Below are 24,409 nucleotides of genomic sequence, written 5' to 3' on the forward strand. Positions count from 1 at the left end.
GCCTCTTCCAGCTGATCATTCGGGACATCTTCTGGAAGCCCGAAGGTTGCTCTTAGAAGTACTGCAGGAACAAGTCTCAATTCGTTCAACCTTAGAAGAACATCGGAAAAAGATAATTCATGCTCTCCACCTTCACCCCAGATTTTCCTGACGAGGAGGAGATCCCTGACTTTCTCTAAGCTTCCTAGCCTCTTTTGGCATTTGTCCACGCAAGGGGAAGAGATGCAAGAGAGAGGGGGGAATGTTGCACCACCGAAGAAAAGGGGAGTTGATTCTGCATGCCTGTTGTTGTTGTTGATCTGCTATGTCTGTTGTTGTTTTTGGCTCTCTGTTTGTTGGAACCTTGGTTGTCTTAAATTTCTGTTTTGGATAGGCTGCATGTAGCCTTATTTGGATTGATGTCATGTAACCTAACCTTAACTTGCTTTTAATTATGGATTAATTTGCTAGTGTGGGAGATTATCTCCTGCATTGTGTGTGTGGTCACATATGCCAAAAAGGGGGAGATTGTTAACTTGATCAAATCCCCAACATCTATTTTTGGCATAGTGACAAAATTCCTTTATGTTGTTGTGGTTGTTGGTTTCCAAAAACAGCAACACTGGACTCAGTTGGTGGAGTCCAATCAAGCAGCCCTTTTGTCCCTTCCAGTTTGGTCTTTGAATTTGTCCTTTTGTGTTCAAAATTGATTAGATACAACACCATACCTTATTTGAATAAAAGGGAATTTATTGCATATCAAATCATGGCTGCTATGGTCGCTAAAACACAGCTCGAGATTGTGACAAAGGGAGGGAGAGAGAGTGATTTTAAAAGATTGTGTAGTAAGAGAATTATTGTGTCTATCCTCTCAACCACTTCCCTTCCCATTTCCATGCACTAAGTGAGTGATATACACTATATTCCTGCCGGAGAAGTTATGTGGTCGAAGGAAGATTGGAGTTCCGATCATGAGAACATTCGAACTCTGAGCAGCTCAGCTATGTGGTAGTTATTAGTACGCGTTTGTAACAACTTATGTCTGTGAAGAGAATTTTCAGGGTAATTAGCTTGTAGTTTAGGTTGAAGAAGGTTTGGGTGTTTTGTTCTTAATCAACACTGATTAATGGACCTCTCCTGAATTGGTATCCCTCGGATGTAGGATGGTTTATATTCGAACCGGGTAAACAAATAACTTGTCATTTATTACTTTGAAATCCTTTCATTTATTTCATTGACAAATCAGCGTTATAACTGTGATATAACTAAGCTTCGGGAGTTGGCCCATTTGATAAGTGTACGAGGATTAGTTGGTGTTGCACTTATTCTCATCCCAACACAAACTTATTTTTTAATTTATTACAAAACTCCAAATGACCAATTTCAAAAGGGACGGTGAAAGTATGTTACTAAAACACTCCTACTTTCAATTCAAAAAAATAGCAAAAAAATCCCTGTGATTTTCCGAATTTGCTGAAAACCCTCTGTGGTTATATAATTCCAAAGAACCTTCTTGTGGTTTCCAAAATGTTGCAAAAAATCTCTCATCCGTTAAGATTTAATGGTGGTTGTATGGGACGCACCTGCTATGCGATTTTTTGTCCATAAACGGATATATTTCTATATAAAATTACTAAAATACCCTAATAACTATTTTTACAGCTTCTTTTTTATTCTTCTTGTTTGTTCTTCTTCCTTGTTCTTCTCTATACTTTTAAAATTTAATTTCAATTCATTTTTTTTCTTTCATTTTAAATCCGCTAAACATAACCAAATTTGAACACAAATTAATTGTTCATTTCTTCTTATGTTATTTCTTCTTATGTTTTATCAAACCTAGAAATCTAATGGATCAATTTGACATCCAAATTTGAAATTAATTTAAGAAGAAGTGAAAGAATTTGGTGTTGTTGGTTGTAGAAGAAGAATTGAGGAAGAAAGAAAATTGGGATGGAAAAATAAAGAAGAAAAAAAATTGGGAAAAAAGAGAAAGAAAAAAGAAAATTGGAGGAAAAAAAAGACCTGATCCAGCCGGCTTTTTTTTTTTTTTTTTTCTTCCCTTTCTCTTTCTCTTCTTTCTTCTCTTTCTCTTCCCGCTTCCGCCCATCGTCTTTTTTCTCTTATTATTTTTCAATTCTTCATTCTTCAAAGAAGAATTGGAGATAAAGAAGAAGGAAAAAAAAATTGGAGAAAAAGAAGAAAACAAAGAACAGGGTAAGGCTGCGGGTGTGAACAAGAATTCGGGAAGAAGAAAAAAATTGAGAAAAACTTGTGTGAAGAAGAATTTGGGGAAGAAGAATCTGTTGGGGGAGAAGAGAAGAAGAAAGAAGATAAATAAATAAATTAAAATATATATAAATAGGAGTATAACGGTTAAATGTGATAAAATTTAACGTCCGTTAGTCAAATTTAGATATGGGGGAGAGTGTACAATATTTTGGAAACCACAGGTAGATTTTTTAGAATTTTATAATCACGGGAGTTTTCAGAAAATTCGAAAAACCAACCTCAAGGAAATTTTTTGCTATTTTGCCTACTATAAAAGGAAACTACATCAAAAAAATTAAAATTAAACACTTTTCTAATAAATTCCTCACCCGAGATTCATTCCCTTCGTTGATTTTCAAGCATTCATTTCACTGCCAGAGGGGAAGAACAATCAATTAGATGATTCGATTCCTGCAAAGAATGAACAAATATTCCATTACAAGGATGGATCAATCTCCAGTAATTCAATAACTAAGCTCCATTTTTACGTAGTTTTGGAAACTTTTCGAAAAAAATTAGATGAATAATATCAAAAGTTCCAAAAATATTTACGTAAACATAGCTTAGAATGCCCCAAACCAACAAATTATTCCATACTTATAGCATTGTCTCCGCACCAGCACCAGCACCATCCTCACGTCTGAGTATAAACTCGATTGCATCCTCCACAGTGTCGACGACCTGTGTACAACATGGAACAATACCATTGTTAAACAAATCGAGTAGCTTGTGAGTCAAGTTCGACTACGAGCTCGAGCTCAAACTCGTGTAACTCGATTAAGCTTGTCAGTGATAATATATTTATATTCTTTTATACATTAATATAATATATAGATATAATTGTTTTATATCAAAATTTACATTTATTAATAAAATTTTAATATTTTATTATAATAAATTATGAATAAGATTATATATTTAATTGATATATTATAAAATATATATAAAATTCGAGCCGAACTTGAACTCAAGCTCGAGTTTGACTTTTACGAGCCGAACTCGAGCTTGAATTTGAGCTTTAACGAGTCGAGCTCGAACCACTATTTTAGTTCGAATTCTTAACAAGTCGAGCCGAGTTTGTATTGTTAACAAGTTCATGTCAAGCTCAAATAATAGATACTCGAGTTTACTTGGTTCGTTTAACAACTCTAAGCACAAATGCAGATTTTGTAGTAAAACTAGTTTGACTCGCAAAAAAAAAAGGTTAGTGCCGGATATGTGTTCTTACCACATTGGCTGGATACTCTTTATGGTTATCTCTTTGCCTAAAAACGCCTGTCCTCGTCAAAATCGAGAACCATGGATGACCTGCCTGCGCATAAAAGGATAAAAATTGAAAAAAAAAAGAAAAATATGAGCCATCCGAATATTGGATATTGTTGCAGCAGATTTATTAATCGGGAGAGGACCTGATGTGCTCCTTTGACATCGACAAATGGGTTGTCGCCGATCATATAAAGGGTTCTGAAAGAAGGCCCGTTGACAAGTGTATTCTTGCGATCGATAGACTGTAGAAGATGCTGTAATATAGTTTCAGCATTTTTAAAAACAAATGGATTCGGCTTCCCGAATGAGGTGTACTCCAATGGCTTGTCATGAATTCTGTAAAGATAATTATTTGGAAAAAAAAACCAACTTAAGTTCCACATTGAAAAAAATAAAAAGAAACACAACATTTGGTTATAAGTCCGCATCTAATTCCACATAATACGAAGTATTAAGGGAAAGTCCAAAAATAAATCTATATTAGTTTAGTCCAAAACGAACAAATATCATACAATAAAACATAGCCAAAATTCATAAGAGCTGAGGAAAAGCTAATAAGAATGGGAATTGCTTATCCCCGAACACAAATTATTCATTATAAATGATCATCATGTTATATGTGCATCCCAATTATGAAGATTAACTCCAAAATAATAAGTACGTGAGAATCCATGGAGGTACCTATTGAAGACACTCTCAAGGGCAATTCTGAATGCGCCCATGCCAAGACGCTCCGAAGGAAATGCAGCCTACAATTAGTTGTCAGCTGTCGAAGAAATTAAATATAAAGTGAAATCACATTATGAGCTTGGGTTTTCCGATTTTGTTCGGTCCATTGTCATCGACCTAACAACTCACTCTTAAACGAGGTAATTATCCGAAACTCATAATCATCTTTCAAGGGTGAATGCCATAGCCAACCCAAAAAAGCAATTTTTATCAAGATTGCATCCAATTTGAATTTGTATCATCATAAAATATTTGCTAATCCCAATATTGCTCGATCAAGGGTAAAATAAAGAAGCTAAATGCCTGTACTAGTACTAAAACATAGAAACGTCTATGGCTACTAGTCATATTCTAGTTAGTTCGCCTAGTCAATTTTTATTTTTTATTTTTTATTTTTTTTAAGAGGCATAAAGATTTAAGGATGGTGAGACAATCCAACCTGGTATTGTAAATCATCCGCTGCAAAAAACAGAGGTGGTTGATCCCCAAGTTTCTTTCCAGGAACGCCTCCAGATGTTAAAATATCGCATAAAACCTAAATTTTATCAGAAATGAGAATTACACGGTTAGAAAATATTACAACAAAACAAGCATGATAATGTTATCATTGACAAACAAACTATAGCTTTATGTGTAAATATAGATCACTCAATGCAAAAGGAAATAATGAAGATATAAAATGTTTAAAAATACCCATGTAAAATTGTTTTAGTAAAAACCCCCCATTTTGTGAAAATGCTTGTGGATTTGTTTTTGAGAGTGATATTATCAAACTTCCATGTTTAATAAATTGTAATTTATCAATAGCTACATTACCTAAGATGTATCAAAAAGTAGAAAAACATCGAATTTCAGTTTCAGAAACATGCAGGCTCCTGGTGCTTATATACATATATATATAGCGAAGATACCTGTATATCCCTCCCCCAGTCAACAGGATCACTAACAACAAATGCAGCTTTAACGCTTTGTGAGAAATCACCGCAACTCGAGACTGTCTTAGAATTTCTGGAGAAGTTCGAATCCTGCACGGTTGTCCACCTCTTGTACTGAGCTACAGGATCAATGTTCTTGAAGTGTGACACATACTCATCTATTGAGACAACTCTCCTGCAGGTGGTATTGAGTTAAGAACTCACAAAGAAGAGGTAGAGAGACATCGAGAGAGAGAAAGGGAGTTTCAGAAAATGGAGCTTACTTAAAACCATATTCAGACATCACAACAGCAGGCTCACCTTTTCCAGTTGCAACGATGAACTCATTTTCAAACCTACTCATAAAATGAATGATTAATATATAGGGGAAAGCATCAATTTAAATTCAGTGTTTTGGTAAAGATGAATTCGCTGTAAATTTGAGTTTTAGAAAACTGGTCAAAATTGAATATGAAATATAATATACCAAATTGCTTTACAAAATTCTCATATGGTAATAGCTCCTTCATATAACCCTTAAACAAATTTCAAGGAAATCTGAGTTCATGTAATATAAAAATAACCAATGTACTGATTTTGAATTGGGGTTTGGTTTTGTGTTTTGGTTCGACTCGTGGTTTGGACATGATGATGTTTTGTAGGAAAAAAATAGTGTATTTTTATAGGAATCATGAGGGCAAACTCCAAGTAAACAGAGTAAAATGTTCTAAGTTATGAAAGTTCATTGCTGCAATTGTCTTAGAGAAGGTAAGTGTTCTGAGTTCTGACTGCATCACTAGAGAAGTAAATCTTTGCTATATCATGGGAGAGGAATGTAAGGGTGCCAATATTGAACATGACAGCCTTTTTGGACTTACCTGAAAAATTCCAGGGTTGGGTTTTTAAAAATCAAGTAGATCTAAGCCTTAAACAAATATAATTCAGGCTTGATGAACTCTGATTTCGGATTGACTTGATAGTTTGAAATGCAGAAATCGGACCACTACATGACATGAAATCCTGATCCAACCCCTGACACAAATACCACACAAATTGACACCCCTAGTGGAAATGACCGGTATTGTCCGGAGGCTTTTTCAACTAGCTACTTGAAAAGCAACACATGAACATTTGCGGACAGGATAATAGCATAAAGCCGTAAGGAAACTAGCAGGATGCAGAGAAAATTTTTGTAAGTAACACTACCTATTCAATAAAGTTTTGAAGGGTGAATGACCATGCACCACCTGCATATCCAAAACATTCAGGTAAGTGATAGTTGTATACAGTTGACATCTTTCACAAATGAATCATGATTGTACCTGTGATGGTAAAATATTTACTCCAAGTAGATTGCTCAGGTCAGAGGCTCTTCTTGACTCTGGGATGCCTCCACCTGGGGCACATATGATGACATTAATTTCATCAGATTTTATAAAAAAAAATCTTGAGAAAATTGCTTACAACTCCATGATTTGAAAAGTCCGCATAATATGATCATACTCCTTCATGATTTTAAAACTACATGAGATTCCTTTGTGTTTTAGAAAACATTGCATGGAATTTCCTATAAATTGCATAAGGCTCTCTCGTATTTTCAAAAACATCACATAGAATTTCCAAAAAGAAAAAGCAAAGTTATGCAATATTTTCTAAAATACGAGAGTCTCATACAATTCCTAAATTATGAGGGAAAATGATACAAAATTTTCAAACAACAGCTCGGTTATAAGTAATTTTGCCAAAAATCTTTGCATAAGAACACAAATGCATATTATATAAAACTGTATCTTGCAGCACATGCCATTATTCTCTACTGCAAGTTTCTCATGTCCAAACTAGTGTGATTAGTGAAGTTACAAAAGGTTATGAATAGTGTGTATATTCAAACTAATGGTAGTAAAAATGGTTAAAAGGTTAAGCAACCATACTGAACTAATTTTTGTGCATAGACACAGTTGCATTCAGCTTCACCATGGTCCAAATCCGGAACATGAACCTCTAAGTGTTAAAAGAAGGGTATCCTAAATAAAATCAATCTTTAGGTTCAAGCCATGCTCATCCATCGAATGCGTGGAACTATTCACTAAGTTCAATTCCTATTGAACTAGCAAACTCCACTTATTCTGCATAATCATAAATCTAACCAAGAAATTCAGTTAAAATAAAAAATAAACAATCCCTACCATTCGTCAAAAACAAAAAGGGAACCTTCAAAGAACCTGTAAAAGAAAGGAGTCAAAAAATGAATATAGAAAGCATCACTGCTCAAAACAAGAGCAGCAGCCAAAACCATTTAGAATAACTTTGCTTTTACACATCCAATAAGAGGGCATGAGCATATTCTCCCTAGAAACAACAAGCATAATTAGATATTTTTGGTGAAATTGTTGAATTTATTCCGAATATATGACTATACAAACATCAACTCCCTAAGGGTATGGTTAGTTAAATACAATTATCAATCTTATGTAGTGAACTAAAAAGGATTGATTAAATTCATTGAAGTAGCACAACCTAAGAGAAAATTTCAACCTAATTTTCGAAGTTCCATCATCCAAGAAAAGTTTGCTTTAAACATTTTAGAGGGTTCCCAATTCCCAAATGAGGTTTTGAAACTTACCTATCTGGTCACACAATTTTTACATCTACTTTCTAGATAACTGCATACAACTTTCATAAAATGAACATTTCTTTTATACACAAACAATTTCATACATTCTCAACACTCCATATACAGAAACAATTTGAATTACTCACAATCAGTATACCCAAACATCAATCTTCACACAAGTTTCATACAACACTTACGAATTTCAACCAACTCACCTGCAACCATAATTTTCCCTTTCAAAAATCAAAATCACAAATCTGCAATAATGTCTATTTAGGAAATGAGAATACCAGAATCGTCATACAATCTTCTCAGTGCTCTCTCCGAATTCCCAATCGGAGCTGCACCACGAAGTATCACACCATCTATATCAAACGCGATTCCAAACGACGAGCTGCAAACGAACAAAAAAAAAATAAAACTAAAATCCCAATGTAAAAGCTTATTCGAGTATAAATGCATATAAATACGAAAAATCCTAATTGCCTGGACACCGAATGAATCCCCGCCGGCAGCGGCCGTCGCAGCAAAGCCAATGGCACCGGCGCTTTGAATCGGAACCTCATATTGTTTTTCTCATATTGTCAACGTTAACCGTTTTCACAAACATTTATGCTAAAAGCGCGTTTTCTATTCCGTCTGTAAAACACGATTTAGCTTCAGATGGAAACGCGAGTTAAGCTAACGCTCTGTTTCCCATCCATCTAAGACACGCCGTTCTTGCGACCTTTGTAAGAAGAAATTGACAATTGAGAAACCTTGTAATGAACCAGGAAAAATAAAAAATCACATTCAGAAAACTGATAATCGAAAAACAATATTATATACAGTAGCTAATTAGCTTAAGCTTCAGGTCAAATTCCTACAACAATTCCTCTCTCAGTCTCTCTTACACACACACAGAGTATATATTTTACAGTACAGTAAGCTAGCACTCAGACAATACATTCTCAAATTGTGCAAATCCAATTCTACGAGGAATGATTTACGGCGGAGGCGCCATTGGTGTGATTGTCGACGTCGTCCTTTTTGAAGGTCTGGCGGACATCGGTATATATCTGTCTGATAATTTTATTCTGACCTCGGCGAGGCTGAAGATCGGCGAAGCTGGTGGAGGAGTTCCCCGTTTTCTTCTTACCAGATTCCTTATCCATTTCAGTTAATGAATTCGACGAGGACGACGAGAATGTCATATATATATATATATGTGTGTGTGTGTGTTTGTGTCGGGAGGGTGTGTTTGAATCTTGACGAGTGGTTGTCGGGACTGATTGAGGATATTTATAGGGCTGCGGGATCTACACCACGTCGGATGACGTCACAGCGTGGCGTGGTGACGGCGTCATAGTTAGACTCTCTGGAGTTTGGAAGCTCCTGGAGCAATACACCACTATTGAGATAAAAAAAATGCGCAAAAGTATGTTTTTATTTATTGCGTGAAACTCTTGTGTTAATATAAAGTTTGCACGAAACACCCTCTTGTTCGAAACTGATGTTTGGTTATAAATAAATACTTAAATTACGCAAGTTTTAGAGAAATAAAATACATAAAATATGTTAAATAATTTTTTTAATAAAATAAATAAATAAATAATTGATCAATAATTTATTTTTATAAAATTTGTAAAATCAGATAACAATTTGTCTCCAAAAACTATAAAAAGAATGATTAATCAATTATTTATTTATTTATGTTATTCAAAAAATTATTTAGGGTGTTTTTGTTTGGGGGATTGGATTTTATATCCACTATTCATCCCATGTTCTTCCCCAAAAATATCAAATCAAACACCTATTTTTTATTTTTTATATTATACTAAAAATCAATTTGACATTCAAAACATCACATCAACACCTATTTATATCACATCATACAATTATTCAAATTCAAAATTTTGGCAAAATAGCAAAAAATTCCCCTGTGGTTTTACGAATTTGCTGAAAACCCTCCGTGGTTCTAAAATTCCAAAAAACCTATTTGTGCTTTCCAAAATGTTGCACACTCTCCCCCTCTTTAAATTTGACTAACAGACGTTAAATTTTATTTAATTTGACAGTTATACCATTACTTATATATTTTTTAATATATTTCTTTCTCTTCTTCTGTTATTTCTTCTTCGGGTCATTCTTCTTCTCTTCCCCCAACTTCTTTCTTTCATCTTCTTTTCTTCCTCAAATTCTTCTTCACACATCTTTTTCCTCAATTTTTTTTTCTTCTTCTCTAATTTTTTTTCACGTCATAGCAGTTCCACCCGGTTCTTTCTTTTCTTCTTTTTCCCCCAATTTTTTTTTTCTTCTTCTTCGAAGAATGAAGAATTGGAAAAGAATAGGTATAAAAAGAAGATGATAGGTAGAAGCGGCTGGAATAGGGAAGAAGGAAGGAAGAAAAGAAAGATAAGAAAGAAGAGAAGGAAAAGAAGAAGAGGAAGAAGAAGGTTTGGACACCAGTTTTTTTTTTTTTCCTCCAGTTTTTTTTTTCTATTTCTTTTTCCCCATTTTTCTTTCTTCTTTATTTTTTCTCTCCAATTCTTTCGTACGCCGTTGCAATCAGGTTTTTCTTTCTTCTTTCTCTATCTCTTTTTCCCCAATTTTCTTTCTTTTTTATTTTTTCTCCCTAATTCTTCCTTACGCCGTTTCTTTCTTTCTTTCTTCTTAAATTGATTTTAAATCTTGATGCCAAATTGATTTATTAAATTTTTTGGTTTGCTATTTCTGGGTTTTGTAAAACACAATACGAAATGTTTCTGGGTTTGGTAAAATAGAAGAAGATCCATGTCTGGTTGATTAATTGTCATAAATTTGGGATCGGTTTCGAATTTGGTTGTGTTTAGCGGATTTTAAATAATAAAAAATAAATTAAGAGTAAATTCTGAAAGTATGGATAACAATAAGAAAGAAAAAGAATAAGGAAGAAGAAGAACGAGGGAGAAGAAGAATAAGGAAGAATAAGTCATTATGGTATTTTAGTAATTTTACACATAAATATATCACTTTATGGACCAAAAATCGCATTTCAAATGTGTGATATACAACCGCCGTTAAATCCTAACGGGAGGGGGATTTTTTGCAACATTTTAAAAACCACAAGTAGGTTTTTTAGAGTTTTACGTTTTTTATTTGTATAAAATTTGCATAATTTAAGTATTTATCTAGAACCAAACATCAGTATTAGACAATGAGGGTGTTTCGTGTAAACTTACATAAATACAAGAGAATTTTACGCAATAAATAAAAAACATAGTGTTTTATACCGTTTTACTAAAATACAAGGAGGTATTATATAATTTACCCAAAAAAAAGAAAAAAGACAAAATTATGGGATTGTTTGTTTGGGGGATTTTCCCCCAAATTCAATGTTCATCCATTTTTTCTCTCAAAAAAATATTAAATTAAACATCTATTTTTTATTTTTTATGCTTCATCCGTCCCGATGCAAAGTTGTCGTTTACTTTTTGTACGTAGATTTTTTAATATTAGTGTTATAATGGATTGTAGTAAAAAAACAAAAATACCCCTATTAATATTGTGTAATATAATGTAATGACATTTTATGTAATATAGTGTAAGTTGAAAAGGTATTTATTATGTTAGGTAGGTAGTACAATTACTAAATTAAGAAATAATAATATTGTTTTGAGACAAACGAAAATGGAAAATAACAACTTTTCAATGGGACGGACGGAGTATTAAAAATTAATTTTACATTCAAAACATTACATCAACACCTATTTATATCACATCATATAACTATTCGAATTAAAAAAAATTTACTATTCAAATTTCAACTCAAATTCAAAACCTCACATACTTGTATATTTGTTTAGGATTTGAATTTGAGTGGACATTTGAATAGTAAATTTTTTAAATTTTAATAGTTGTATCATGATATAGATAAATATTGATGTGATATTTTAAATATTAAATTATTTTTTAGTATGATATCAAAATAAAAAATAAGTGTGTGTTTGTTTGTGGTTTTAGTTTTTTTGTTTGAATTTTTAAATAGTAAAAAATTTGAATTTGAATAGTTGTTTGATGTGATATAAATAAAAAAAGAGAATTTAAATAATTGTTTGATGTAATTTTTTTTAAATATTAAATTATTTTTTTGTATGATATCAAAATAAAAAATAAGTGTGTGTTTGTTTGTGGTTTTAGTTTTTTTGTTTGAATTTTTAAATAGTAAAAAATTAGAATTTGAATAGTTGTTTGATGTGATATAAATAAAAAAAAAAAAAAGAATTTAAATAATTGTTTGATTTAATCTTTTAAATGTAAAATAATTTTATATTATAATATAAAAACGAGAAAAGTAATTTTTGATTTGAATTTTTTTTTAAAAAAAATAAATAATAAAAATTGTGTGTTAAAAAACCCACCAAAAAAACACAACCTAAATATTTTATTGAGGACAACAAATTTGATGAATAATGTAGATTTGCCAAAATCTTGTAAAAGAACAAATTGTGATTTGAAAAGTTTGCTTCTTTTATTTATTTATTTTTTATGATTTAAAAGTTACATGAAATTTCATTATGTTTTAAAAGTATTGCATATTTTCTTTCTAAGGGATTCTGTGCATTATTTTCAAAAATAAAAAAAAATCTTTGACAAGTTTTAGGAGATTAAGGGCATCTCCAAGCCAGTGTCATTAATGGCACTGGGTTGAGTTGATTTGGCGTCAATTAAAATAATGATCTTACAATCATAAGTTCATTCTTCTACCACTGAGCATGCTTATAATACTAATTAAGAGTTGGTGTTTATTTATTAATTAAAATAATAATAAAAAAAAATCCAACAAATGAAAGGCTCAATTTATTTGTAAGATTTTATCAAAAGTTTTTATTCATATTTTAAAATATATATATTAAGTAAAATATATATTTTATATTATTTAAAATATTATATTTATATCACATTAATAACTATTTTAATTTTAAAAAAATTATTATTAAAAATAAAACAAATAAACCCAAAGTTACTATATGTTATCACCCAAATCAATTTTTTTTTCCTACACAATTTCTAATATATAATATATGTTTTTTAATTTTTATACTATTACAAACAAGCATAGACATTAAACAAATAAAATCGTTTGTAAACTTAGCTCGATTTAATTCGGTTTAAGTTCATTTGCGAATATAAACTAATCGAATTAAATAACATAAATAAACTCATTTTATTAACAAACAAGCATCAGCCTTGTTTGCAAATATTCATTAATAATTAAATATATGAAATTATTAATTTAAAATAAAAAAATTATATATATATAAGTAAAATAAGCCTAAATGAGTTTACACAAGCTGAAAACTAATAGGAGTTATATTTAACAATACAAGCGAATTCGAATGTTTAATGAATGAATACGAGTTTTGTTCCCAAATATTAAAAAATAAACACAAATATTTAATATTATTTTTGTCTCATAATAAATTATTCATTTTTCTATTTTGGTTTGTTTTATAATAAAGTATCTATTTTCTTTTTTTAATAATTGTATTATCTACCTAATACTACAAATACCCTTACAATTTACAATATATTACATAAATATCATTATCTTTATATCATATAATACTAATAAAGTTATTTTAGTCATTTTTATTTTATTTATACTACATATCAATATAATATTAATATACTTTAAGCTACATAAAAAAATAAATAGATACTTACTTACGAGACTCCGAGACGGGGGGAGTATTATGTCCAATTCAAATGTTAACAGCTCTACAATCACAATTATTTGTATATTTATATTTTTTATTTTTTTTTTGAAAAAATAAAATCAAATTAAAAAATTAAACAAATATTGTACAATGTAATCGTTCAGGATCTGGAGTCCCGATCTCGAAGTCCCAATGCAACAAAACTTTTGTTGAGAGGTGACCGCAATTGTCCCCAACCATAATTACTACCGTATTTTTTCTAACTTTTTTTTTAATATATATTTTTTAAAAATAATAATAATACAACACATATATTTATTATTTTTATTCTATATGCAATTTTTTATATTTTATATAAAAAAAAATTTATTTTTAACTATTTCACAAAATAAACACACCTTATGTCTCTCTTATATACTAAAAAAAAAAAAAACTCTATTGAATACTAAGAGAGTGTTTTGTAATTAACTTTTTTAAAAGATTTTAGTTTATTGGAGAGCTTTTAGTTGTTTGATCTGTAAATAAATTAACGTTTTTAATTAGTTTATTGGATCAAAAAAAATTAATTTTAAAAAGATTATATATTCCAATGTTTCATATTAACTTTTTTATTTTAATTTTTTTATTTTTTATTTGTCCTTAAAATTAATTAATTATTTAACGTATATAAATATATATTTTTATTACACTATTTATTAATTATTTAAATAATTTTTTTCAAATAACTTATAAATTCATATTTATAAATTTAAAATAATTATTTTTTTTATGCGTCAATTATCTTATTTAAAATTTTTTAGAATAAAAATAATATAAAAATATTAATATTATTAATTCATTTATATAGTATTTTTATCATATAATATTTTTATTAAAAATAAATATATTTATTTAAAATTTTAATTTAATGTAAATATATATTAATTAAAAAGTAATCTAATAAAAATATATATACTATTTTGACTTTTGCTCTTTTATATTTATACTATTTCTAATGAAAAAAAAATATATTTTTCAATAAATTTGCATTAATTCTTTATAAAATATTTTAAAAATAATAAAAATAAATATCTTAATAAATATTTTCTAGTTTTTAAAATTAATAATAAAAGTCAAAGAAGTCTAACCACAAAAAAACCTCAACTAAATATATTAAAAAAATTGTAAAATGTCTTAATTGTAATTTTACGTATAAAGAGCTAATATCAAATCGCTATTTTATCAAACACTTTAATACAAACAACTAAGCAAATCGGTTAGTCAAACCCGCTAATCGAATCAGTTAATACTAACAATTAATCGAATCAGCTAACCTCAAACCGCTAATAGCCAAACACACCCTAAATTAGATTATTATAGTACTTCTATTTTGATTCAGAATATATATATTTATATATTTTTAATTTTTAAGTAAATTAACATATAGTAATATTATATTTTCTTCGTCCCGCCATAGATGACCCTATTTTTTTGTTTGTACATTCCACAAAAGATGACATCTTTTCATTTTTGTCAATCTTAAACATACTTAACAAAATATAAATCAATTTAATTAAACTTCTAACATCTTACACGTAGGACCTACTCAAAGCTAGAGTTGGCAATTGGTCGATTCGTGTCGGGTTGAATACTTTAAACGAGTTAAATTACTCAACCATAACCCAACCCGTTTATTATCGTGTCGGGTTCGTGTTGACCCATTTATTATCGTGTCGGGTTCGGGTTGACTCGTGTTGACCCGTATACATAATTAAGTCGAATTTCTTGATTCAAATTAAATAATTTTTTGTTGTATTGTCGTGTTATGTTATTTTTTATTGGTTTGAGCGTGAATTAGGTTAAATTATTTAAAATTGAACTTAGTTTAGATTAATTTATGAGAAAATTAATAAATTATGATTATTTTACATATATAATAAATATATTAATCAATATTAATATATTATAATCGGGTTGTCGTGTCGGGTTCGAGTTGAGAGTCTCAACCCTAACCCGATCCGTTTATTATAGTGTCGTGTTCGTGTCAATTCGTATACATAATTGGGTTGAAATATTTGACCCAAATCCAATTATTTTGTGTCGGGTCGTGTCGGGTTGTCGTATTGGGTCAGCTTTTGTCAGCTCTACTCAAAACCTCTTTATTTCTATCTCTTTCGTTAATTAACAAATATTTTTATTCTACCTTTAAAATTTCTTATTTTTTATAAAAATAATTTATGGTAATGATAACTAAATAAATATATATTTTTTATTCATTTGTATTATATAAATTTTATTGTCTACAAAATAATATTCATATTGCATATATTTTATTAAAATATAATTCTAAAAATATTTCAAATACCAACAACACTACACATATAAAAAATAATAAAATATTATTTAACTTATTATTTGTAATTTAATAACCTACACTATCTATCCCTAACAAAAAGCTTCATCTTTCGGGGACGGAGGGAGTATTAGTTGGTAAAAGTATTTAAAATAATTTTAATAATTTTATTATTTATATTTTATATATAAATAATTATATGTGTAATTATATAATTATAATTTATGTAAAAATTAGTGATATTTTAATATTAGTATACTATTATTTTTATTATAATAAAAAATAATAATTTTTATTCGACTAACGAAAATAATAAAAATGATACTATTAATTGAGATCGAATAAATATATATGTATATAGTAAAAATGTTATTTTCTAAAACGTTTGTTTGGTTTAAATTTGAAATTAATTTGAAATTTTTAAAAATAATATTCTGATGTAAATTTTTATTAGAGAAAATATTATATTTTTATTATAAAATATTATGAGTTGAATAGTGTAGATTTCTATTTAAAATAATAAATAAACAAATCTAAATTAATTTAATAAATTTTATTATTTTTATTGTATACTCTCTCCGTCTCATCACAATTGACACTATTTTTATTTTTATTTTGTCTTATAACTGTTGATGTAATTTTTCAACAAAAATAAAGTAAAATTCAAAGATATAGAAAATATCTTTAAACTTGATTAATTAGTGCCTGAGATTAGGAATCTCTAAACACTGTATGGTACAGAAAATAAACTGGAAAATAAAAGACTGAAATTTAAAGTGGTGATCCCCAAATCTGACTTTGCTTTGTTGAAGTTGATTGAAGATGCCTTTTCAGAATAAATCTGAATCCTTAAATATTCTTTGAAGAAAACGTTCAGAACCGTCGTCTGGTCAGTTACCATAACCGTTGTTAACCGCCCCAAAAGTTCTCTTCTATTGACACGTGTGTCAACCGTTCTACTACGTCCGACCTTCAAAAAACCGTTCGCCAGTTGCAACTTCCTCTAACCGCCCCAGAACTGCTCTCTCACCCGACCTGCATATGCTACTTCACTTGGTCCGAACTTCATATCACGTCCTGACCTCAATGCCCGACCTGCTTCTTCGCCCGACATCATTTGGGCCGACCTCCGCATCAGCCGCCCTCCGTCTTTGACCGACTTTAATTGGTCCGACCATGGACCAACCAAATGTGGTCCCGACCACGGACCAACCGACCGGCTCTATTTGCCTTATCTCTTTAGAAGGACAGACTGTCCTCTGGACAGACCTCCGCATCTGTCCGTACCTCTTCCTTGCCCGACCTTTCTCTTGACAAACCTTCGCGTCTACCCGACTTCGTCTTTCACCCGATCTACGGTTTACCCGACTTGGGTACACCTTTTTTCAGACTCCGCCCGACCTTTCTTCCTTCCCGATCCTTGCATCTGTCCGATTGCACCCTACTTCTGGGTCATTTAACTTATATCCAGACCCGTCCAGAATACCGTTGCCATTATTTATTATTATTATTTTTTGTGCTTAACAATAACAATAGACACTTTTTTATTTTTGGTAAAAATTATTAAACTAAAATATATTTAACAAATATAAATCAACTTAATTAACTACATAAACTACAACATCATATATGGACGTAGGACACACTCGTAACTACATAACTACATAAACTGCTATATAGTTTTTTTTTTTTTAAAACCCTTTTTATTTCTATCTCTCTTCTAAAAAAAATAAATGTTTTTATCTATATTTAAAACTACACATCTTTTATAAAATTGATTTATGTTAATTATAAATAAACAAAAATATTATTTTATTTACTTATTTTATTCTCTACAAAATGATATTCATATTGCATATATTTTTTTATTGATATATAATTTTAAAATATTTAAACATATATTTTAATTTTTTAATCATATATATTAAATTTACTTTAAAACTATAAATATTATCAATTATACAAAAAATAATATAATAATATAAAAATTAATTATTATTAAGTAATTAAACATTCTCACCTTAAATACCGTATTTCTAATCAAAAGGTTCAATTCCGGTGGAACAGAAGGAGTATATTAATCCCTCCGTCCAAAAACGATTTGTCTTGTTTTTCCATTTTCGTTTTTCCCAAAACAATTGTCTTGTTTCCTTATTTAGTAGTTGTGGTCTCCACTTTATAACAAAATTATTCATACTTTTCCATACCATCCCTAATTATTACTCTAACATATTCTTTAAAATCCTTAAAAAAGTAAGGACATTTTAGTCATTTACATTTTACTTCATTGCCACTTTCAATAAGACATTTCTTTTGGGACGGAAAGAATATTACATTTATTTTTTTTATGTAAAGTATTTATTTAAATAAATAAATAATCCAAAGGACAAAAAATTAAATGTAACAAATGTAATCATTGCTATGTAATAAAGATTCCCATACACGTTGTTGAAGATCAGATGAATTCTTGAAGAAGAAAACATATTTGGACCACAAAGGGAAAAAAAGATGTCAGCCGATGAAATTATGACAAAATTTAATCAACGAATTAAAATTAAATTCCAAATTAAAACGTGTTTACGGATAAGGTTGTTCTAACGATTTTAATATATATTTTATTTTTTTATAAAAATTAATGAACAATATAAAATATTATTTTTATATTAATGTACAATTCTCTATATCTCACATCAAAAATAAATTTTCAAATTAAAATGACATAAAACATGATTATTATTATTATTATTTTTTTGGATAATCTTTACTTTAAGGTATATTTTCTCTCTTTTTGCCTGCGTCATTTTATTTAACATTAAAAGTATTTTTATATTTATATAATTTTTGTATAAATATTTTTTTATTACTATTATAAAACACTAATTGAAATATTTTTGTAATTTTATTTTAATTTATAGTATTATATTTCGATATAATAATTAATATTTAAATATTAATACGTAAAAAGTAAATTGAACCATTGTAGTCGAACCAACGTAATATAACATAAGATTCTTTTCGAAAGTTATAGATATCATGAAATCAATTTTATGTAAATAATTCATACACTTTGTTTTATTTTGGCAGCAAAACAATACAAAAAAAAAAAAAAAAACTACTAATGGTGTGTTTGTTTGAGGGATTGGATATTAAATACACTATTTATTCAATTTATTTCTTTCAAAAATATTAAATCAAACATCTATTTTTTATTTTTTAAATTATACTTATTTTAAGTACATTCAAAATATCACATCAACAATTATTTATATCACATCATATAACTATTCAAATTCAAAATTTTTACTGTTTAAATCCCAACTCAAAATCTAAATCCCGGAACAAACACACCCTAATTAAAACAAAGAAATCACATTCATGATTCGTATAAAATATTGAATTAATTTCAAAACCTGATGCAATATTTTTGTGACATGAAAATTAAAATAAAAATAGCAAAAAGATTCGGTATGAAAAAATGTATATAATTTATAATAGCATAAATTTTATTAAAAAAGTATTGAGTTTCTTTTTATTATTCAATATTTTATTTCAGTGTGTTTTTTTTATCAATTTTCTTTTTAATTTTATTATTTGAACCTGTATTTTAAATTTATTTTTTTATAAAATATCTTATTAAATATTATTTTAATATTAAATTTAATTTTTTTTTTCAAATTAAACCAAAAAAATACAATTATTATAGGTGTGTTAGTGTGTGTTTCTTAATTGAATTTTAATTTTAAATAATAAAAATGTGAATTAAAATAATTATTTAATATAATATAAATATATTTTAATATAATATTTTAAATATAAAATATAAATAAATATTTAGTGGGAGTATTTTTTTTAAATTCTTTTTATGAATTATAAAAAAATTGAAGTCTAAAAACTACAATAACTATATGGCACCTAATTAAAACATGTGAGCCAAGGGAAAAATATTTTGAAAAATTTTTCTATTTGAATTCTACGACTGTTTTCTTTACTATTTGTTTTTTTCACATTTTTAAAAAAAATTAATATAATATACATATTTATTATTTTTATATTTTTTATTTAATTTTTTATATTTCATATCAAATTTACTTTTTAACAATCTTACAGAATAAATTCACTTACGCTTCTTGAAAATATATATATATTTATTTAAAATATTCCACAAAATATTATTATAATATCAAATTTAAAACCATCTTTTTCAAATCAAATTCGAATATATATATATATATATATATTAAAAATAAATTTGCTGGCTTATCCACTTTCTAGGATTTAACAGACATGTGTCTATAGTGGGAGGACAACTTTATAATTGTCTCGATAATTGTCTGCTTTGTTTTGTAAAAAAAAAAAAAAATTTGGTCTCCCTCCCATGAAATCAGTATTATTTATATTTTGTATTATTATATTTAACATTAAAAATATTTTCATATTTATATAATTTACTTCAAAAAATATTAGTATCAATTTGCTTTTTGCACATAATTTTAGAAATATTAGTATTATATAGAAATAAAGTAAAAATGATCAAAATAACCTTATTAGTATGTGTGATATAAATGCAATGACATTTGTGTAATATATTGTAAGTTGTAAGGGTATTTGTAATATTAGGTAGATAGTACAGTTACTAAAAAAAGAAAATTGATACTTTGTTATGGGACGGACTAAAATGGAAAAATGGATATTTTGTTATGGGACGGAGGGAGTATTATATTTGTATTATAAGAGACTACAATAAGTATTTTTGTCATTTTCCTTTGATTTGTATTATATATTAATATAATAATTAATATCTAAAGATCAACAAACAGAAAGTCATAGTATTCTTCGGGACGGAGAGAATATTTATATTTCTCCCCAAAAATGAATACCGTACTCCCTCCGTCCCAATACAATAGTCTTGTTTACCATTTTTTTCCGTCTCAAAACAATAATCTCATTTCCATAAATAACCATATCACCATAAAACTATATCTACTTTTTCATTATTATTACACAATTGTCACTATTTTTTACATTAATAAACTCACAAGGACAAAAAAGTTATTTATCCTTACTTTTTACCAACTATTAATATAATATCAATATTTTTTAAATCTCGTGTCCAACTCAATAAGACTATACTTTTGGGACGGAGGGTATATTATATACTTTCATAATACTCCTTTCGTACACTGTCAAAATTTATATTTGTTTTTTATTTGTTGATTTTTGAATATTAATTATTATTTCAAAATATAGTACAAATTAAGAGAAAATAAAAAAAATATTTATATTAGTGTCTTAGAATACAAATATAATTACATGTGTATAAAAAATATACAAATATAAATATATTTTTAATGTTAAATACAATAATACAAAAAATAAATATAAACTTATTAAGTGGACAAAGAGAGTATTATATTATCTATATAATTTTTTCATATCTCATATAAAAAATATCATTTCAAATAATTAGACAAAATAAACAAACTTATAGTACTTCTTTTGTTCAAAAAATCTGAATGAATTTGATTGGAGATAAATATTAAAAATAGTAATATTTTAATACTAAAATATAAAAAAGAAAATAAGAGTATTATAAAGTTATTTTAAAAGTTAGATTAAATAAAAATAATAATAAGATAAATATTAAAAGTAGTCATAAAATTATTATTAATTGTTATAAAGCAAAGATAATTAAAATAAATGGATAAAATGTTATACTCCCTCAATCCCAAAACTATAGCTTGGGTTAAATTTGATACGAGATTTAAGAAATATAATATTATATTATTAGTGGGTAAAAAGTATGGGTAAAAAATTTTTTGCCTTTGTGAGTGAATTAGTGTAAAAAGTAGTGACAATTGTGTAATAATAATGAAAAAGTAAAGATAATTTTATATTGATATGGTTATTTATGAAAATGATACTATTGTTTTGGGACGGACAAAAATGGTAAACAAGACTATTGTATTGGGACAGAAAGAATATTATAAATAGATTATGGGTGTGTTTGTTTGAAGAATTTGGGTGAATTTCTACTATTCACACAAATTTTTTCCCCAAAAAATATCAAATCAAACTCCTATTTTTTATATTATACTGAAAATCAATTTTACAATCAAAATATCACATCATACAACTATTCAAATTCAAATTTTTTACTATTCAAATCTCAATCCAAAATCCAAACTCCCAAGCAAACACACCCTATATATATATTTAGCAGATAAAAAAGAAAAAAAAGAAAAGATGTCATAATAGATAGTAGTTGGTTAGCATTTTGTGTGTAAAAACTTTTTTGTTTTTTAATTTTCATTTGATATAATGATATTAATATAGATAAGTATAAATATTTAAGATATTTATAATATAATAGAAGTTGTTTGGAAAATAATATAATTAAAAATTACAAAAAAAAAATACACAAAAAGCAAAATATTCAATTGTCTTTTTTATTTAGAGGTTGTTTTAAAAAAAAAAAAATTAAATTTTTTAACTTTTTAATTTGTCAAAAAGTTAATTTTTTTAAATGTTGGATATTTCATTATTTCAAAATAGTTTTTTCATTGTAATTTTTTATTCCAACCATCAATTTCATAGATATTAATATATTTTTATTACAATATTTATTAATTATTTTAATGTATTTTCTTCTACTAATTCATAATTTTATGTTTATAAATTTAAAGTAATTGAAATTATTATTTTTTATATGTAAATTATTTTATTTATAAAATTTTAAAATCTATTATAATAATAAAGGCAAAATAAAAATAAAAATAAAAATAAAAATATTAATATTATCAATTTATTTTTATATATTTCTATGACATAGTTTTTTTTTATTAAAGATGGATATATTAGAATAAATTGATTTAAAATTATAATTTGATAATAAAATAAATTAATTAGAAATTAATCTAATAAAAATATTAGAGCATGCAAAACTAAATATGACCAAAAATGAGAGAGTTTGATATAAAGAATGAAAATAAATAATGAAAATGTAAAGAAAAAAAAATGTAAAACAAAAAATTTAGTTGAAAATATAAATAAAAAAATTAATGAATTAATCAAGAAAATGACTAATAGGACAAAAAGAGAATTCTAACGAGTGAAAAATCATTAAAAAAAAAATATTTTTGTTAGATTTCTTTGCTTAGATAATAAATTAGGCATAATGTTTTGTAAAATCAAATTTTAATATAATTATTTTAAAAATCATAAAAATTAAATTATTAAATAATAAATTAAATATGATATTTTATAAAATTAAAATAATATAATTTTAAAAATTATAAAAATTAAATAATAAAAAAATAAAAAAATAACAAAAACAAGATATTAGAGATAAATAAAAATAGAGAAATAAAAAATAATTTATTTGTCAAAATTTATATTTTTGCTTTCAATTATATGTACCAAATACATTCATATCCGGTACATATAATTGGGCCTTCAAATTTGTGGACTAACATCTATATCATAATAATCTTCGACTCGGGTGTGTTTGTTTGGAGTATTCTCCTCAAAATACATTATTCATCCCTTTTTTTTAAAAAAAAATCAAATTAAATACTTATTTTTTATTTTTTATATTATACTAAAAATTAATTTTATATTCAAAATATCACATTAACATCTATTTATATCACATTATACAAGTATTCAAATTCAAAATTTTTACTATTTAAATTTCAACTCAAAATACAAACACCCAAACAAAACACATGGATTCTGCTTAACTCCTCGCTAGAAAATAACCCGCCCCTCCTTAAACGGATCAATTTTGGATTTTGTTTTATTTTGTAAAACATAATGTTTTTAAAACGATAGATAATAAAAAATTCAAATATTAAATATAAAATACTCTCTCCGTCCCGTTGGAAGGGTGACTTTTACTTTTTGCACGTAGATTTTTTAATATTAGTATTATATTGGATTATAGTAAAAAAAGACAAAAATATCGCTATTAGTATGGTGTAATATAAAAGTAATGGCATTTGTGTAATATATAGTAAGTTGAAAGGGTATTTATTATGTTAGGTAAGTAGTACAATTACTAAATTATGAAATAGTAACCTTGTTTTGGAACTGATGAAAATAAAAATTAGTAACTTTTCAGTGGAACAGGGAAGTAAAATGATTTCAACTGTGATAATAATGGTGCAGTGACGACCAAGTAGTGAAAATGATGAGTCGAAAAATACAAAACAATTGAAAATTTTAAATTATTGAAAAATTAATGAAAATGATAAATACATAAATAACACTATAAACAACACTATAAACAATAATATAAATATTCTCTGTTCTAGTTAATTTGTCTACTTTAGTTTATGCAGAGTTTTAAATATTGTGTAATTGGTAAGTAATTAAAAAAAGTATTAGTAAAAATAATTATAATTTAATAAAAATAATTATAAATTAAGATTATGATGAGTTTAATTAAAATAAAAAATTTTAAAATTATGAATTTTAAAATATGATTAAAGTGTATAATTATATTTCTAAAACAATAAAATGACAAATTATGTAGAAAGATAGAAATAGGAATAATGGACAAATTAAATGAAACGAAAAAATAATATAATATTACTATTTAAAATGATTAATTTAAAGAGATTCAGTGCGA

General features: G+C 27.0%; 1 protein-coding gene across 7 annotated transcripts; it reads right to left on the bottom strand.

Annotated features, from left to right (window-relative positions):
- Positions 1–1,163: 1,163 nt before the first annotated feature.
- On the bottom strand, positions 1,164–9,009 carry LOC127251299 (uncharacterized protein YKR070W-like). 7 transcript variants are annotated; one of them, XR_007838877.1, is made up of 14 exons: positions 8,257–9,009; positions 8,061–8,164; positions 7,343–7,378; positions 6,479–6,552; positions 6,363–6,403; positions 5,441–5,512; positions 5,154–5,352; positions 4,682–4,777; positions 4,195–4,262; positions 3,657–3,849; positions 3,476–3,559; positions 2,845–2,928; positions 2,577–2,658; positions 1,164–2,115 (listed from the first exon to the last, which is right to left on the bottom strand). XR_007838877.1 is itself a non-coding variant. In XM_051274950.1 (13 exons), exons 1-12 carry the CDS (start codon positions 8,334–8,336, stop codon positions 2,845–2,847), a joined length of 1,131 nt encoding a protein of 376 aa, XP_051130907.1. In that variant the 5' UTR covers positions 8,337–9,009; the 3' UTR covers positions 2,133–2,658. The 7 variants fall into 7 exon arrangements, 3 of the variants coding, with proteins under 3 accessions (XP_051130907.1, XP_051130909.1, XP_051130910.1); XR_007838878.1 differs by having other exon boundaries at positions 1,164–2,122; XM_051274950.1 differs by lacking the exon at positions 1,164–2,115 and having other exon boundaries at positions 2,133–2,658.
- Between the last annotated feature and the right edge of the window lie 15,400 nt (positions 9,010–24,409).

Source organism: Andrographis paniculata, unplaced genomic scaffold, assembly GCF_009805555.1.
Source record: "Andrographis paniculata isolate CXL003 unplaced genomic scaffold, ASM980555v1 Contig43END, whole genome shotgun sequence".
Taxonomy (NCBI): Eukaryota; Viridiplantae; Streptophyta; class Magnoliopsida; order Lamiales; family Acanthaceae; genus Andrographis; species Andrographis paniculata.

Excerpts from the sequence above, each read along its gene's own strand:
- LOC127251299 (XM_051274950.1), bottom strand. The coding sequence starts at position 8,336 with ATGAGGTTCCGATTCAAAGCGCCGGTGCCATTGGCTTTGCTGCGACGG. Across the intron at positions 5,353-5,440 it reads ATGTCTGAATATGGTTTTAA|GAGAGTTGTCTCAATAGATG; the intron begins GTAAGCTCCATT and ends TACCACCTGCAG. Across the intron at positions 4,778-5,153 it reads ACTGGGGGAGGGATATACAG|GTTTTATGCGATATTTTAAC; the intron begins GTATCTTCGCTA and ends GATAAAATTTAG.